Source organism: Globicephala melas, chromosome 7 (genome assembly GCF_963455315.2).
Source record: "Globicephala melas chromosome 7, mGloMel1.2, whole genome shotgun sequence".
Lineage (NCBI taxonomy): Eukaryota > Metazoa > Chordata > Mammalia > Artiodactyla > Delphinidae > Globicephala > Globicephala melas.
The window spans coordinates 10730220-10750124 of NC_083320.1; the positions used below are offsets into that span (position 1 = coordinate 10730220).

The following is a 19905-nucleotide window of genomic DNA, read 5'->3' on the forward strand; positions in this document are numbered from 1 at the left end:
TGTTCCTGATATTCCAAGATTCCTTCCTTATAGTTTCTTTTCTGTTTGGAGAACCACCTTTAGCCATTCTTTTAGGGTAAGTCTACTGACGACAAATTTTCTTACTTTCCCTTCATCTGAGAATGTCTTGATTTCACCTCCATTTCTGAACAATATTCTCGCTGGATACTTGATGCTGTGTTGATAGTTCTTTTCCTCAGCAATGTAAAAATGTTACATCACTTCTTGCCTCGATGGTTTCTGATGAGAAATCTGCTATTATTTGTACTGCTTTCCCTTATAGGTAAGGTGATGTTTCTCTACAATTGCTTTCAGCATTTTGTCTTTGTCTTTAATTTTTAGACGTTTGACTATGATATGTCTTTGTGTGGATTTCTTTGGGTTTATTATGTTGGGATTTTGCTCAGCTTCTTGAACCTATAGCTTTAAGTCTTTTGCCGAATTTGGAGATTTTTTTCAGCCATTTTTCTTCACATGTTCTTGGGACTTTGTTCTTTTCCTTTCCTTCTCTTTTTTTTCTTTCTAGCATATATTCTCTCCTTTGTTCATATTGGATTATCTATATTGCTTATATTCCAGTTCACTGATTTTTCTTCTCTGTTCACTTTATTATGCTATTGAAATCATCCATTAGTGTTGTGTTTTGATTACTGTATTTTCCAGTTCTAAAATTTCCATTTTTTTCTTTATGCATTCTATTTACTTGTTAAGACTTTTTTCTTCCTTTTTTCCTTCTTCCCTTTCTTTCTTTCTTTTTCTATTTCACATTTGTTTCAAGTGTGCTTTTAATTGCTCATTGAAGCATTTTTATTATGACTACTTCAAAATCTTTGTCAGAAATTTGTGACATCTTTGTCATCTTAGTTTATTGATTTTTTAAAAATTCCATTTGAAATCTTCCTTGTTCTTGGTAGGATAAGTAATTTTCTGTAAAACCTGCACATTTAGGGTACTATGTTAGGAGACTGTGAATCTCATTTGTTTTTGTTGGCTTTGGTGACACCAAGGTAGGGAGGGAAGGCTGATACTTCCTGCTGGAGTTTTCACCAATACCACCTGGGCTGGGGGTTTGGGATACTTCCTAAGAGCCTAGAAATGGTATTAATAGAATGAATCTAGGTACCTCACTTGGCCTTTGATGGCATGGGTTGAGTGGGGCCACAGGACATTTTTATTTGATGTTCTGCCAGACTGAAGCTGTTATTTTCTGCAGAGTGTCTATCTTTCTGAGCTGTCCCTTTCCTGGTCCTTTGGCTAAAGAGAAGAGGCTTTTTTTGTCTGCATTCTCAGACATTTGTGGTTTTGTCAGCTCTGAGTCTGGGACATCTGAGGCCAAAAGAAAACCCCAGGAACTCACTATCTTGTCACTCTTGGGTCCCAAGGTCTCTAGCTTGCCCACCTTCTTCTGTCCATCCTTCTGTCTTCTTATGCTTGTTTTACAATCTCCAGAGCTTTTATTTGTGATTACCAGGAGGAAAAGGGCCAAGTGCATGTCCTCCATCTTCCCATTTGTGGAAGTCCCATAGTTTTCTTTAAATTTTATTTTTATTGAATAAAAAAGATCATAATCAACAGCACCCTCATCTTAACAGTCATTTGCTATTATCAATGTCTTCCTTCTAAAAATAATTGTCATTTTTGCTCAAGGAGACACTGAAGCAGAAAATACAGACTTTTTTGTGACAGCCCTTCCTTCCAGGGCCTGGTGCTGGCCTCTGATGGATGACCACTGTCATAGGTTCTGAAATCTCTGTGCACACAGGCTTCTAACAGATGAGGTATGAGTGAGTCACAATTAAGCAAAATGAGTTTGTTGCAGAATTGTGAGAACAGAATCTAGTCCAAGCAAAGGCAAAATAGTTGGCAGATCAAAGAGCATTGCTCTGAGTGATGAACCATTACATGGTAGAAGACAAATAAAAATAAAATTGAGAGAGGCAGCCAAAGGGGTGGTGCACGACCAGTGGGGAATGTAGGCATTTCCAGGAGTAGAGCCTGAATGTGGGAAAGTGGGTAAAAAACTTCAGGGTTCAAACTGCTTTCCCAGAGAGAGAGACAGAGATAGAGAGAAGGGGACGAGACTTTGAGGCGGGGAGAGAGAAATTCTGTTGGAGTCACCTCTGCTGGGCACCGGGAGAAGCAAGGAAAACTCAGAAGGGGCCACTGGCAACGAAGACTGGAGTTGCCTTGGAGGAGGGCAGGAGCCGGGTAGAAGGGTTGGAGCTTTGGCCAAGCGCACTCGCCAAGATCAGAGCGGACGCCTGGGAGGAGACTATCTGGCGGTCGCAGGGTGCAACGCTTCCCCGCCCGGGAGGAGCGAGGCTCAGACAGCACCTTGCCGCGGTGGTCCCAGCCTGCGCGCCTCCGTGCCCGCGCGCGTCTGTCTCTGCGCTCTGGGAACCGGGTCCTAGCACCGAAGACTTCCCATCCCTCGCCCGCACTTTCAGTCTTTCTTCTCAACGCGCCCATAGACAATGGATGGCAACTCCCTGCTCTCCACACCCAGGTAAGACCTGCTTCCCCCTCTGCCCAACCCAATGCCCATCAATCTCCGTTCTCTGCTATCAGTCGCTCGCGAACTTGCCCTGCGGGCGCCGCGGTCTGTGCGGGGCTCGCAAGGAAACCGAGGACTCTGAACTTACAATTAAGTCCGGCCGCGGCTGTGCGAGGAGCTCTAGGGAGATCGAGGGCCCTGTCAACTGGCCCACAGGGAGCGGTGCTGGGTGAGCCTGCGAGCCAGAGCAGCACAGGGTGGGAGAGAGCTCGTGTCGGTCTCTAGGGCGGGGGTGCTGGGGAAGCCTGGAGCTTGGACTTTCTGTGGACCCAGCCTGGAGAGGTTTCGCGCCTTGTAGAGAGACAGGTTCCAAGGTAGAGATGAAAATAGGAGGGAGCAGGACCAGGGTAAAGTACCCCTACATCCCGTCCCTCTGGACCCGGGCGAGTGTCTGCGGTTGCTGGGCTGGGGAGACAGAGATGGGAGCGATTGCCCCTAACGCCCTACCGACCGGAGACCCTGGATAGAAAAGACCTCTGTCTGCCCCAGTCCCACCCGCCTCAGCTGCCCCCAACCTCCTGCCAGGCTGCGAGTTCCTCCTTAGCATCTCTGGCCTCCAGCGTTCCCTGACCACACCAGCCCTGGGGTCCGCACACGGGGGAGTCAGGCCCGCCACCTTAGACGCTGCCAGGGGGCAGCGACATGTTTTCCCTGATTTGCGTTTCGTCCTTTGCCTCTACTCCGCGGTCCTTCCAACTCAGTCCTTTGCGAATTGAAGGAACAGATTTTAATATTTCTACCCGCATAAACCTCAGGAGTGAATTGAGGCGATCACTGGTTGGGTTCCGCCAGCCGGGCAGGTGGCTTTTGCGCCCTTTGTGCTCCGCGCGGAGCGTGCGCACCTGAGAGCACAGGATGCTGCTGCCCAGGGGTGAAGGTGTCTCACTGCCGCCTGCACAGCCCCACCTTTCCTAGGCAAAAGGGACTTCGTGTTGGCCATTCTTTTCCCCAAGCAAACGTTTAGGCAGCTTCCAGCCGCGTATCAGGCACTGGGATAAACATATGAAGCTCGAATTCTTGGAGAGCACTTAAATCCAACATCCACAGGCTGAAGCACACACGGAGCTGATACTATTCTGCCGAGTAGTCGAGCTGGCGGTGGGACTGAAGTGGGGAGTGGTAGAGGAGGATGGACACCGCTTTTCAACCCTGTTAAAGACTGCCATCTAGAGGCTTGAAGTATTTATATTCCGTAAGGAAATAGAGCTTTCCCAACTCCACAGGCATTTCCTCTTTGAGCATCCCTTCCCTGGCGGGCTAGCAAAGGGCTCTAAAAAGATTTCTAAGCATGGCCTGAAGCTGCTCAAATCTCTGTGAAGCCAAACACGGTCAAACTACCACTAAGTCATTCCATTCCATCCTAATGTATGAAAAGGACAATAAGAACCACAGGAATACTTCTTAAAACTTCAGATAGATGGATAGATAGATAGATAGATAGACAGTCATTATTTTTAGTTTAAAGTGTGAGGCATTTGAAAGTCAAGCAAACTGGGGGTTCACTTTCTGCACTGTCTGTTCTACAGCCTGAGGTCTTTAGTATTGAAATGGTGAGCTGTGTGGTTCCAACATCCCAACAGAGACATTTTCGATAGGAGAGTGCTTGCTCTAAATCCAGTTTTGCTGATCAATACTGTCGTGCTCGAATCGGGATTATATATCTATTCAAATGCTGAGACATTTTCTAAAATATTAGAAACACATTATGCCAATAACTCCTTAAAATTATTTCTATTGCAGTACTCTAAAATGACCTTCTAAGGAGAAAACCAACGACAATGAAATTGCTCCGTATCTTGGAGTAGCCTGTAAAAATGTTAATATAGAATTAACATCAGCTGCAGCCAATTAAACCTTTTGAATATTACTATTTATTCACCAAGACACGTCACATTTCTACAGCTCAGTGTAATAATTCAGCTACTTTATTAGGGTCCTTATTCATATAAAACGATTCAGCTCATTTTATTGCCTATTTCATTGACTACAAGAAATCCAATTTTCTTTCTATAATATTTAATTGATATGCCAAAAATGAACTAGAATTTTAAAAAAGTAGAAATATTATATTCATTATACCACTTGTCCACAAAACTTTGAAATTTAGATAATTGATGACGATACTTTATACAAACTTTTCAAGAAAATGGCAGTCAAGGGGAAAATCAAATTGTTATAAATCAATATCTGTGCTGTCTAAATCTGAAATGTTTTCAGTGTCTAATAAAATTAAGCTGGTGATTATAGATCACTGTTTCTCTTAAGAATTATAAAATAATTTGACACTCTAACAATTGGGCAGATATGACAAAATGATTTTGTAATATATCAAGTTAATTATGGAATATATTTTTGTGTTGGATTTTAGATTTTAAATTTTTTAATGAATCAAAGATATAAATTACTGAAATTTTAATCACAGTATTCTGTGGAGATTGATCTTATAATTTTATTTGATTCATATACTTTAGAAATTTTGAAGGATGGTTTTTAAAAAAGGAATTATTTATGTTTTTTTGAGTTATCCCACTATATTACCTTACCTCTGTGAAGGCTCCAATGAGGTTTTACTTTGAATATTTTCATCTTTAAATGTGCAATGTTATGTGGATTACATTACAGATTTCTTAAAACCACTGTTTATCAAAGCTGGAAGGTGTCTCAAAGAAGGAAGCTGAGCTGTGGAAGGATGAAATTTTCCTGTGTTAGTTGCATTGTAGACCCAGAACCCAAATGTTTTCTGACTAGTAGTCTAGTTCAAGGAAGAAAAAAAAGAGGGATGTTTTTTTTTTGTTTTGTTTTTTTAGATCTAAAAGTTTGGGTAAAGATTCTTTAGTCATCTCTTTTACAAAAAGTTTATTTGATTTGCTAAGGTTACATAACTGGGAACTGTGAAAATAAAACAGAATCCAGGATTCTCACCCAGTGTGTTCTATTGCTGTAGTACATTGTACTACAATACCTAGTTACCTCTTACAAAAGGAAAGTCAATCTCACTTACATTGGTAACTAGTGTGTGGATAGTAAAGTTGGTATTTTATTAAGTGTTATACAGTATATTAAATTATTTGATCATCACATCCCTGTGAGTTAATTATGACAGACATAATTGTCTCCACTTCCTTGTTGAAAAAACTTAAGTAAGAGGAAATTAAATGAAGAAAATAATTAGATTTTAAATCTACACAGTAGTATGCAGCAGAGCTAGGTTGTCTACAAAGTTCTTCTGACTTCAAGTTCAGTTTTCTTTTTTGTATTGATTGAAAATCCACACTTTATTTTAAATGGGGGTAGAGGGGAAGAGATCCTGGTGCAGTTTGGACAAACACTGATGTCATTAGAACACATGGGGGCAGTCTAAAAGCCAGATCTTCCTTTAAAGCCAGCAAATGCTGAAAATACCATTTTTGCAAACAGAAATAATTTGTCACCTTGACCATATCTAAGCTTGAATTTGAAATTTAAGAAAGAAGTGATTTATTTTCTAAATCACTTGCATTTTTTATAATTTAGTTTTGTTCTTTTTATTCTGTTTGGCTTACTGGATTCTATTTCAGTAATAATGTCAGGTTTTTTATTGGAGTATAGGTGATTTACAACATTGTGTTAGTTTCAGGTGTACAGCAAAGTGATTCAGTTATACATATACATATATCCATTCTTTTTCAGATACTTTTCCCACTTAGGTTATTGCAGAATATTGAGTAGAATTCCCTGTGCTATACAGTAAGTCCTTGTTGATTATCTATTTTATATATAGTAGTGTGTATATATTCTAATCCCAAACACCTAATTTCCCTCCTCCATGGCACTCTGAATGAAAAACATATTAAAGACAGACTTTTGAAAAATAGCTATTTTGATTTAAATTTCCCATCAGTTGATTTTAACCAAGCCTAAGTTTAACCTGGCAATAAAGCTAAAGCCCATCAGAATCAAAATTTTGTCTCTAAGAATGTTAGTTTTATGGGAAAATAACAAACAATTTTTTTAATGAGGCAAGCAACCCAATGCTATAAACTAGACTAAAGTCCTCCATCAACAACTTTTTATTGAAAGATTATCTGTTTTCAAGTTTAAATAAACAGAGAAATTCAAGAGTACATTTACATTTCTATTTATCAGAAACTCTCAGAAAAAAATTAATCTATCACTCTTAGCAAGTTGGGGATCAGGGACAAATATCAGATTCTGTCTTAAATCTAAACTTGAGATTATTCTCTATCTTGGAATGCATGTTCTTTACAAACTCAGGGCTGATGTGGCCACATTCCCCAATTTCTAATTCTCAAGGCAACACTGCCCAGGAGATGCTATCTATTATAGAGAAAGAAACTAGAAATTAGAAAGTCCTGGTGCTCAGGACTCTGAGATCCTACATTGCTGAAGGGTAATAAACATCTGAAGAAGAGATGGAAACTGTAAAGGCAGTTTCCCATAGAAACATTATAAGAAGTCTTGAAACCCACCATGTATGCTACTTTTCACACCCTGACACTTTTAGGGGCCCCTGATCTCCATCCCTGTGGTTCCTTTAGTAAAATGTGTATCTGCTGCCAGACACTCAATTTGCAAATGAACTATTAGAACTCATCTCATTCACAAAGGGCACCTTCATCTCGTATTATTCATTTGAAGGGAGTTTTACTCTGTGATTGAAGGTTACGGCTATAAGGAATTGTAAAGAGGGGAAGAGGAAAAACTGGTGTGTTGGATATTCGGAGACCATTGGGAGATGTAGTGCTTAATTCTGTTCTGAACTTAACGGTTGTGACTGTGGAATTAATTGCTTGACTTGTTGATTCTCCACCTCCTCCTGTTTACAGTAACGTATGCCCTACACATACTGACCTTCCGGGTCCCTTTCACTTCTAACCGTCTAGAATGCCATGACCTTTATTGTGGCAGTGACTCTCAACTGGGCATGATACGGATGAGCATCTCATTCTCCTGAAATATACAGGGAAAATCAAGGTATCAAAACAAAACAAAACAAAACAAAACACGGGGCTTCCCTGGTGGCGCAGTGGTTGAGAGTCCGCCTGCCGATGCAGGGGACACGGGTTCGTGCCCCGGTCCGGGAAGATCCCACATGCCACGGAGCGGCTGGGCCCGTGAGCCATGGCCGCTGAGCCTGCACGTCCGGAGCCTGTGCTCCGCAACGGGAGAGGCCACAACAGTGAGAGACCCGCGTACCGCAAAAAAAAAAAACAAAAAAAAAACAAACAAAAAAAAAACTGAAGCAACACTCACCCATCCAAAAGAAAGCCAGTTCAGAGAATGGGTTAGTTTGTTTTTAAATCCCCATCAACCTGAGTTTCAGAATAAGCACAACGTGCAGCACAGCCCTCAGCCAATCCATGATGGACACATTGGTTGAGAAAGAAATAGACCTTTGTCATTTTAATCCCCCGGGATTTTGGAGTTGTTTGATTCTGCTGCATCACCTAGCCCACTGTGCCTTACCCTGTCACCTTCAGGGCTGAAATGGTAGGTGGTCTGATGGGCTGCTGACTCGCTTGTGAAGGTTTCCAAAGGATCTCACAGCTTCTCTTCTTGCTCTGAACTTCAAAAATCCTCATCACTATCTAACAGTATGTTCCTGGTATAGTGATATAAGGATGGGGTTGGAGAAAGGGAGGAATGGAATTCACCCTAATTGTTGAATCAGTCAGGAACCAGGCCTTATAGACCAGTTCTAGGCAATAACAATAAATACAGTGACCTGTAGGTCTCCCCTCCTAAGGACATGGAGTGTGAACTAGGAATCTCACTCATCCTGATATCAATTCACACACCGCCCAGTTCACAGCCTCACACAGCTGCTGCTATTTAAGCACATAGTAGGGCATCATCTACACATTTAACTCATGCAAATTCAATACTACACGTTCAATTTCCTTTTTTATTCTTCCATTTCTCTGCCTCTCTTTCATTATTAAAAATATGGTAAGCTTACGTTTAACTTGTATTTCTATCACATATTGTATAGAAATCTATATAGTATGCACACACCAAAAAGCAAAACTTTATTAGACTTTTTCACAAAATCCAACATGCCATGATTTCTAAGCTTCTTAAAGGATTTTCAAAGGTTATTTTGACTCCACACAATTTTCAAGATAGACTATGACATTAGACCTGAAATCCCACATTAGCTGCTTCTCTGTTTCATAGTGATTGTCAAAACACTGATTTTGGTAATATGTCTCCATGAGAAGAGGAGGACTGGAGAGTCAGTCAGGCAGCACTCTCTCCTGACACCTTCATGACTCTGGGATAGAGGAAGACCCAGTTCCTGCCCTCCTTGCATATCATCTTGGCGCCAGTTGGGCTTTGTGAGGAAGGAGACATACTAGGAAGTTGATACCCAGCACCCCACGACTAGATTCTCTTTTCATTTCCTGAGTGACCTCTCTCAGGCTAACCAAACTGATCAGTTCTCTTTCTGATTCTCAGCGCATTGACATGAAGGAGAGTTGACCCCTAACTTCTTAAAACAAGTTTTCCCTAATGAGAAATTTGCCTACAAGATACACCCTTTGAAATATCACATCTCTTTCTGTCTGTGCTGAGGAAATGGGAACCCATCGAGCATGGGATGTTGGAGCTCCAGAGGACATTGGTAACGGCCACCTTGCTCAGCCCTTTTCCTTTACAGATTAAAAAACTGAAGTCAAAAAAAGTTAAATGAATTAATCAAATCATACACATATTTATAGATGGGGCCAAGAATGAAATCCTGACCTCCTGATTCCTATACTTACCACTGCATTGGGTTTATTTAAAATAATAATAATAGTTAGCTCCAAAAAGTAGTTGGAAGCTCTTGGAATTTGGGGGTACAATAGAACTCGTTAATCACCTATGTCTAAATACCTTCCTTAATTTTCCTTAAGAAAAATAATATTTTTATGATTGCTCATGTCTCCATTTCACTTCAGCTGCCAGAAATCCCAGAAACAAGTTAAAAGTTTAATTATGACAACAGTGTAGGGGTTTACAACTTAAATATCTATGCTGTTTTTCACCATGATACTAACCTCTTGCCATAATGTCTATTTTCCTTAGCCCTGAGTTTTAACTTACGTTCGACCATTTTATTGTGTTTGTATTTTCTGTCAGCTGTCATAATTTTTTAGTGGAACAAGATGGATATCCATTATTAAACCCATCATGCAATCAATCAGTTTCTTTCTAAGCAATGCAAAAGAATAATGTTCCTCTGTATTAGAAGAATTAAATCGATCGTGACAAATTGGAACTCATAGGGATCAATGGTCTATTCATATTCAATTAGACTTTCTTTGATGACAGACTGTATCTGAAAAGTCATAAGCAGTTTCTTCAAAGTGATTATTAAATTATTAACATTAAAGTAAAACCAGCTGTTTTAGAATAAATGTAAAATAAAATGTGAAAGTTTTGAGGGATGTAATTCTCAATTACTTATTAAACATGATGTTACACATTTATTTGAAATGTATGTGGATACGTCATGAATATCAATTTGTATCAAGGGTATTATTACCTAAAAGTGCCATTTTTAGTTTGTACATTTTACATTTCGGACTACTTTGCTCAGGTATTAAAATGCATTAAATAAAATAATAGGAATTTTAAAATATTTAGTTTTGCTTCCAAAGATACAAGGAGAATTGATCATTTTCTCCCATACTTCAGTATTAACATAAGTTAAACAACACACTTAGTTGTTTCTGTCCTAAAAATCTGTAATTTTGAACATAATAAAAAGAACAGAATAAGTATTCAATAAATGACTTCTGATACATTGTGCCTATGGATAGATTTATCTGTTCAATTACAGTTTGATCAGCCAGTTCTTCCACTTAATTCATGCAGACAAAAAAATTCAATCATTTATCTGGGTAATTCAGACCAAAAATCATATAAAAATAAAAAGTACTTGTTTACTTGAAAGAAAAGAATGAAACCTAGTGACTTGAATGCCATTTCATCATGTGAGGATAATTGGAACCTGGAAAAGGGCACATAAATTTCCTACAAAGAAGACTAAATGTCATTAAATAGTGAACAAAATACGTTTGATTAGAAATTTATCTTTAAGAATAATAAAATTTATAAAAATCAGTTCAATTTATCAATATTTTAAAAATAGAAAGTGTGAATTATGTGGTAAACAAATAATGAATCTGGTGTTGATCGTATTGGAAGATCATAATTTTTCCTTTAAAGTTGTATGTTAACGGGGCATTTTCTGTCACAATATCATAAAGAATGTCAGTTCTGTAAATATATTCAGTAGTCTCATCAGTTGTGCCAATTGTTTTTGTTTTGTTTTGTTTTGTTTTTTGCGGTACGCGGGCCTCTCACTGTTGTGGCCTCTCCCGTTGCGGAGCAACAGTCTCAGGACGTGCAGGCTCAGCGGCCATGGCTCACGGGCCCAGCCGCTCCGCAGCATGTGGGATCTTCCCGGACCGGGGCACGAACCCGTGTCCCCTGCATTGGCAGGCGACTCTCAACCACCGCGCCACCAGGGAAGCCCCCAATTGTTCTTTTAAGTCTGATTCTCAAATCAGTCCCCTGTGAACTATCTGTCATGTCACGAACCTCACTGATTTTCTCTTCTTCCGATTTTAACTGATCTCACTCAGACAGACTCTCATCTGCCGACAGTTTTATATGTGATAAAGACTTCTCCCACATCATATTCTTCTCCTTTCTGAAATCCTGCATTTTATGCGAGATTTGCCATTTTGATTTATTAATGTTTTATTTAAATAAAACTCACGACATCTTAAATCACCAACAGGCAACTACCACAGGCGTTGATGCCATGGGCAGACATAAACACTCATGTTAGGCGGGGAGGGATCCTCGCTGGAGAGTAATTGTGAGCTGTCAGTCCATTCGTTAATGAAACTTTTGCTTTCTCATACAACCTTTTAACTGAAAAGACTGGAAAATGAATAACAAGGACACCTGATCTTCGGGGGGACAATTTCCAATGGCTTTAAATTTACCAGATTTTCTCCAGTGAAGGCACTGCTGAAAATCTTTTCCATTTTTCCAAACATTATCTTATAGATGAGTAAATTTTCTAATGAAGCAATGCAGGTACAATTGACTATTTCAAAAACCTCAAACAATCTGCTGGAAAATTCTCCACTGTAGTTAAGACTAAAGAGGTCTTTCTGTTTCCAAAATATCTCACAATTATTAGTCCATTTTTAATATACAGGAAGTAATTTAAGTTGAATGAATGAAAAACACCAAACAGTGTTCCAGGATAAATGTCAATCCTTTTCTTCTCCCTTTCTATAAGACTACCGTGTTGATTAAAGTCTAAAAGGCAACAAGTATATCAATTGGATTAAAACCGTGTGGTAGGTCTTCTGATGGTGTCTGTGGTGACCAAGGCCTGGATGAAACAGATCCACATCTAATCCCTCACAGTCACCGAATCACTAATCCCTATAATGGGTCCCTTTATACCTCTGAGGAGGGCAAAAAAATGCTACCACAGAAACAAGCTTTTTTTGTGGAGGATTAGAGTCAAATGTAAGACAGATATAAGCCTTTAAAAACAAAATACATTCATTAATGTATTTATTTAGTACAGACAGTCCACTGTCTGCATCTGTGGCTACTGCACCCTCAAATTCAATCAACTGCACATCCTGTACTATGTTTATGATCCAAAGCCTGTTGAATCTGTGGATGCAGAACCCACAGATAAGGAAGACCAACCCTGGGACCTGAGCATCTGTGGATTTTGGTATCTGAAGTGGGTCTTGTAACCATTCCCCCCTCGGATAACGAGAGACAACTGTATTGTATATTTGAAAATACTGAAAGAGTAGATTTTAAAAGTTCTCGCCACACACACACACACACACACACAAAATGGTAATTATGTAAACTGACGGACGTGTTAACTAACCTTATGGTGGTAACTATTTGTCAACATGTGCATATATCAAATCACATTACATTGTACATCTTAAATTTACACATTGTTATATACCAATTATATTTCAGAAAAGCCGGAAAAAAATACTGCCCACATTTGAAAACACTCATGATGACTGATTATACGCATTATAATTAGGTACAGTTGTCTGTTCAGTATCTCTTATTCAATAAAGGAAGGAGAGGGGTATAAACAGAGAGAGAGAAGAAACAAATGTAAAAAATGGGGAGAGGCAGTTAGAATATGTCACTTAGGTACCTTAAGCTGCATCTTACATGGTGGGCACAAAAGCTGATGGAATTCAATCAAAAATATTTTGCCCCTAACATGTGCTAAGTGTACAATAAATACAATTTTCTTTGTTTTTTAAAAAATTCAATCCCTATCTATCTAGTCTCCATACGACTCAATCAGCTTAATAATCAATCTCAGTCATTAAAGGGACTCTCTTCCCCTCTCTATGATCTCACAAGAATCCAAACCTACCAGAAAAAATTGGGTAGTGTCTGTAATTCCCCAACCTCTCATTGTTTCTGATGATATCTTGTTTTCCACTGACATGCAATCACTTTCTGTGCACTTTAAAAGTGGGACAACAGGATCTTTGCTTTATCTCTGAGCCCTAATACTTAATGACTCAGCTTCTGTCAGCTCAACATAGCCATTCCTTCCAGAGTTCTACCACCTTCTCATGACACTTACTCTAAGAAAGGCTGGGTTCCCTCTCTCTGTGGTTTCTACCAACCTCTATACCCTTCCTAACTCCTGTTGCTTCTCAAAGTCAAGTTAGTATAGAAATACGTGATATATGTGTGCAACGCAATCCCCGTTGTCAATATTGACAGTAAACAACTATTTTATTGAATTCTTTCCACTAAATATTGACAACTTTTGAGTGGATGCATGAATATAATTTATTAAAAATGGCCCATTTAGTGGTCTTGTTCAAGCTTAAACTAAGATAAAACTTACCAGTAGATAATCAAGGGGAAGAATCTGATTGATTTGGTCAATTAGTATAATTCAAATCTAAGAGACTTTTCCATAAAGTAGTACCTATGTCATAATTAATTACTGAAATTCACCTAAATTCTCCAACTGAACTCTTCTGATTCTCAAATGCAATTTTTAAAAGGCAACAAGCATGAAAAGAGTTTCTCATTCTGGGGACCTACTTTTTTTCCCCTAACCTCATCTGTTTGGAATTAAAGTGCATAGAAACGGCCAATCCCAGGCTCTGAAGAGTCTGCCTGACCCTACATGGCTCAAGAGTAATTTCTTAAAGAAAGAATATGAATGGTTTACAACCAAAGTCTATCAAAAATAAAAACAGAATTCTGAGTAATTTTTAAACATCTTTCATCTTCTACTGACTCCTTCCCCTGGCTCACCATTTTTGTTCACGGATTGTACTTCTGAAGGAATATGAGTTTGAACCATGCTCTGATTTAATACAACACAGTAAATAGCAAACCCAGAATCATTTCTGCCTATGGTACTCGCTACCCTACAAACAAGACATTGCAACTGATGAACACATACTTAATAGAAGGACACAAAAGCTTGGAGGTAAAGGTGGCAAGAACAAAGAATCAAAGGTTCTAATCAGGTGAAGTTTGTAAAATTGGATTAGGTGCCATGAGGATTTGTGCTTCTGAGCAAATATCTCCTAAACCTTTTTTGTTCTCGTTGATGGCTGAAATTCATGTAGCAGGTGACAATTCAATCACTATCATTCGGAAGCAAAATAGCATTGTTTCTAGATTGGACCAATTCAGTAGCCTCTCACTTACATCTACTGAGAATGCCGACCGTGTCTCACATAGACTCACCCTTACCTTCCTATCCAATCTTTCCTTGGCTTACATTCTCCCTCACTGTCTAAGCACCAGCTGCGTTGATCTACTTCTGGTCATTCCTACACACCAGGTCTCTTTGCCTGGATGCCTTCCTCTTCTTTACCTGATTAATTCCTAGTCATTCTTTAGAAGCCAGATTCTCAGTGAAGCTTTCCCTGGGCTCCCTTTACTAACTCAAACCTTCCTGTAAAGATCACAGTTTACACTATAGTCTATTAAGCGTGCGGTAGCATTATGTCTAAAACAACAATGTACACACCTTAATTTAAAAACACTATTGCTAAAAATGCTAACCATCATCTGAGGCTTCATTGAGTCATCATCTTTTTGCAAGAGTAAAATCAAAGATCACTGATCATAGATCACCATAACAAATATATTAATGATTTAAAAGTTTGGAAGATTGCAAGAATTACCAAAATTTTACAGAGACAAGAAGCGAGCAAGTGCTGTTAGAAAAATGACACCAATAGACTTGCTTGACATAGGACTGTCACAAACCTTCAATTTGTAAAAAAATAAATAAAATAAAAAGCAATATATGCAAAGTGCAATAAAATGAGTATGCCTGTATATTACAATATTTCATTTAGAAGGTTCACACAGATCCAGCTAAAGACCATTTGAATGTCATGATTATGGAGAAAACTAACATGATTAATACAGTATTCCACCTCCCCTACTTCCAAGCCCACAGATTCCACTGACAGTATCAACTCTCAGATTCATTCAAAACATCACACTAAGTTGAATTTCCTCCTCTCCAATCTATATTTTGACTCATTTCTGTCTTCCCTAAAATCATGTTTTTTATTAAAAGCCTTATCTTGCAGCTGAAGGTAGTGAATGTCACTTCCCTTTGCTTCCTTTCCTAATGAACAGGACTCTAAATGCCTTCAATGATACTAAAACTGGCTTCTTTTTTCCCCCCACCCTTCTCCTCTCCTGCTTCCTCTCCAAATCTGCTCCTGTTTGTAACTCCTTTATTGTGGGTGTGGTCCTCTCCATCAGCCATGTGGGTAGTTGAACCAAACTCACCCACCTACCTCTCTGCTGCCTTGTCTGCCAGGAGACACTCCCAAGAATCCAGGTTGGTTGTGGGGGATGGTGTCCAGGAGGACATACAGCCAAGTCATGACCGGGCCTCTTCTTTCATGCCAGCATTCCATCCGCCCCCTGGGCTCCCAACCCTCAGATTTTGACCAGTACTTTGCAGGCTTCCTGGTTCATGGTGCCAAACTGCACATTGTGCTGTGCACCTGACCTCTTTTTTAACATCAATTTTCACCCTCTCTGTGCCCCATCCCTTTGGGTTCCTGCTACGCTCTTCTAGTTTAAATGACTGACTCCAAGTCATTAGTAGGGATTCCATCATCAAGATTAGACAGGTGGTGGATATTTTCAGTTGGACAGTTTTCCTCATCCCTCCACTCACAAAAGGGGGATGTTTTTCTATTTCATTTTCAGGGAGGTCTAGGCCTGGTAGTGTGTTTGGTGATGTTCTGTATGATTCAAGTCCCCCTCTTCCCTCAAGAGGACCATCCATCCAGTCTGGTGCAGCAGCGCATCTCCTCCTGCAAACCCTCACCCTTGTCTGCATTGCTCTTCTCTGGACCCCAGGGTCCCCATGAAATGAGAGCACCCTGAAAAAACACAGTTCTTAAGAAAGTTAGCATGTGACCAAAGCAAGTGGCACCTTGTGAAGACATCAGGCCTCAGGGAAAGAGCACAGACTGGGGTCAGGTTCATCTAGGCTTGGATCCCAAATTATGCCACTTAACTGTGTTACTCTGAGCAAACTCCGAACCTCTTTGTCTCAGTCTTCTTATGAATACAATAGGGTAATAACACTTCCCCTACTCTGAAGATATGAAGTGACAAATGTAAAGTTCCTGTCACAACAACTGGGATAGAGTGGGTGCTCAGACAAGTGTACCTATTAACATTGACTGAGATTTTCTCCTTTCATTAATAGCAAACCTTGTACAGTAAAGTAAATAATATTAGTCCCATTTAACAGATGAGAAAACTGAGGCTCAGAGAGATTAAGTAACTTTCCCAAGATAAAGCTAGTAAAGTGACAGCTGAGACCCAAATTCAAGTCTTCCAACTTCCAGCACATAGTAGGATTTTCACTACATCACATGTCATAAGGATTTTTTTTTAATTTTGACATATATATTTATATTAATCACAAATCTTCTCATATAGCGTATTGTTTAGTGTGTGGATGTTCTTATATGTTTCTTCATTCTCTTGGTTTCAAATATTGCAATTATAATTTACATGAATTTTTCCTTGATAAAAATATGACAGTTCCACTTATGGTTTATATCCATTATATCTAGCTAAATGTTAGTTTTACTAACATTTGTATTTCAGGACTATAGACTCTCACAGACAAAAGCATAGAGATAGAATTAAAAGATCATGTTCACCTTTATCTGACAATTGGGGATAAATCACTAAAATTTTTGGGGTGCATTTATTGATCCTGTCATATTATTGAGTGCTGATTAATTGGCAGACATGGTGCTAAGTATTTTGTAGGGTTCCATAGTGACTTAGATGTATAAATCCTAATGTGCTTACCACATGTCCGAGAGCAGGAATGATCCGGGAAATGTTATCCCCCCTGCCCCTTTGAAAGGAATGTTATTCAACCTCATTGTAACACATGAGATGCTTCCTACAGGCTTTGGATATTTTAAAAGATAATCTAATATACCCAAAAAAGACCTCAATAAAAATTCTTTAAACTATTAAGATAGTTTCAGAAAGATGAAGCCATTAGCATTGGCTGTCCTTACCCATTAGGAGAGCAGGAGCTACTCCTTTTGAGGTGATCGGTATTTTGGCGTGATGATGCTATTTTAAATCCAGCAGCTTCCAGGATCTTCTGCTCCTGATCTAAGTAAAATCTCATTATCCAGAATCAGCACTTGCTCCATAGGACTGTCGAAGTTTAATTTCATTTGGCCAGTTACTTATACAGCCAACTATGAAGCCGTTCAACAGCCTTATCCCCCAGAGATATAAGGAAAACCAGATGTAGGCTCATATACAGCAGACCATGACAAAGGACTCTTCAGCATAAAAGCTTTGCCATGGAGGTTACCTTTGGTTAAAGGCAGCATTTGCTTGTTTTGTTGTTTTATTACTTCTAACAGTCACATTAATCCATTTTCACTGTAGCAGCTTTGGTGGGTCCCATGAGAACTCATCACTAAAATGATAATCTATATGTTAAGATGGCAAATTTCATTTGATTTTGAAGGAAAAAAATTATTTAATAATCAGGGAAATTCCTTATGACTGTAAGTATAATAGATTTTGCATTTCCAATTTTTTTCATAAGCGCTAGATTTTCAGAGTTTACAGAGATCACACATTTTAAAATAAAGAATTCTTTTGAGTCAAACACACACACACACACACACACACACACACACGTGTAAAGAATGTAAAGAATTTAGAAAATGTAGAAAAGAACTAGAAAGAAAATGTCACAAGTAACCCCTTTACCCAAAGATAAGTTCTGTTAACATTTTCATATGTTATGCATATGTTCATATGCATATGAAACTATGTATACATTTGTTTTAATTAGCTCATCGATTTAACAAACATTTACTGAGCTCCTACTATATGCCAGGTATTATGTTTGGCCTGAGAATGCCTCATGCAAAACCGAAAAAGATCCCCACATTTTTGGAGTTTATACCCAGCAGGTAATAAACCTGCAGGGGAACGCAGGGAGGAGAGATCCACAATAAATAATAAGCATAGTAAATAAATACATCCTATAGAATGTTAGAAGATGATGTTGATAATGAGAAAAATAAGGCAGGGTAGGAGAGATGGAAACGCCAGGGATGGGGGGCCTGGGTGACAACAGGATGATCAGTAAAAGCCGCAGTGAGAAGGGGCATTTGGGAAAGACCTGAAGGAGGTAATACAAAGGGATTTTGCAGACAAAGAGCAGAGGGGCAGCAGTGTGCCTGTTCCGTTCTAGGACTAGCAAGAAGGCCAGTGTAGCCAGAGTGGAGAGAGGCAGGAAGAGTGTGAAGGGCACAAGGTCTCAGAGGTCATGGGATTTCAAGCATATAGAGCCTTGTAGTCCGTGGCAACGACTTACAATTGTACTCGAAGTGAAATGCAAACCTATGGCAAGGTTTTAAGCATAGAAATGACCGGATTAATCTTACATTTTAAAAGGATGCCACCTATGTCAGGAGTCATATTGTATAACATTTTGTGTTCAACTGTATTCATTCAACAGGGGAGCATTTTCCCAAGTCATTTTGTATTTATGGGGAAGAGGCATCATCTTAATATCTGCATACTAATTCCACCAATGTACCTATTAGTGAATGTATTATTTATTTTCAGTTTTTCTCTACTCATGATATTGAGTTGAACATCCGGTACGTGAGTCTTTATCTCAGTGTCTGTTCTTTAGAATACATTCTTGCAAGGGGCGGTACTGAGTAACATGTATGAATAAGAGTTGTGAAACGTATGTCCAGATTGTTTTTCAAAAAAGCCACGTACATTTATACCCTCAGAAGCAACATGTAAAATATGACATATTATCTTGATTGACAGAATAGTATGCGAGTTTTCCTAACTTAGGAGACCAACAAAACTCATTCACTCACTTATTTATCAACAAAGACTTCTTAAAATCTATACTGTACAACAATCACTAGACACATCAGAATGACACAGGCTCATATTTTTCACACACAGCTACATTTCTTATCTTTCTTCTTTCACTCCTTTTTTCTTCATTAACCCACTTTCATATAACTGACTTTGAATGTGAATGACCAAGATGCATGGCTCAAGCCAGGATACATCCCTTTTCCTCCCTCTCCTAACATTTCTTATATCAGTTCCTCAATGTGACTTTTGATGATACCTGAAGCAGAGGCTTCACAGAAGCCTAACTCCCAGCATCTCAGTAGAAAGGGTTTGCCAAGCAAATGAAGGGGGCAAACAGAAACACAGAGGAAAATATATATTAAACGCTTTAGAAAAATCATTCTTATGTATTTATTAGTCTTATTAAATTTTTTCAATTAAAGTAGCATTTAAGCAATACAACTTCTTTCCTCAAGAAACACTTTCAATTCAAATTTTCACTGAAGTCAAACTAGTCCTCTGTAAGCTTTGGGGCTTTGCTTCAATGATCTGAATATTTCCCCATGTTGACAAACATAAGACTGTGTGTCTGAACAGGCCATATATTTGTACAGCCTTAGACTAATTGAACGAATTTTATGTTCTCTTGGATTTAAAAAAGTTTCATCATTCTTTATTTTATAACCTCATGGTAATAGTCAAGAGTCAGCATAAGTATATATATATTTTCGAAACTCAGAACTGGGAACAGAGAAATGTCACTATAACAAGTATTTATGCATTTATTCAAAAGGCCTGCATGTATTATGTTTAATTTACTATCAAAATGTACTTAAAATCTAATAAGGAGACTCTTAAGAGTAAGTAAATGTACAGGGCTTAGCACGGTA

The 19905-nt window shown here is 38.9% G+C and overlaps 1 protein-coding gene across 3 annotated transcripts in view; it reads left to right on the plus strand.

The window, feature by feature from the left end:
* Positions 1 to 1864: 1864 nt before the first annotated feature.
* The window catches only part of SPHKAP (SPHK1 interactor, AKAP domain containing), a 123507-nt gene continuing 105466 nt past the window's right edge, over positions 1865 to 19905 (plus strand). Inside the window, exon 1 of one of the 3 annotated variants that reach the window (XM_060301757.1) lies at positions 1865 to 2506. In XM_060301757.1, the coding sequence (XP_060157740.1) occupies positions 2475 to 2506 (32 nt within the window). In that variant the 5' untranslated portion in view covers positions 1865 to 2474. The remainder of the gene's footprint in view (positions 2507 to 19905) is intronic. The other 2 variants (XM_060301756.1, XM_030855375.2) reach the window with 2 other exon arrangements.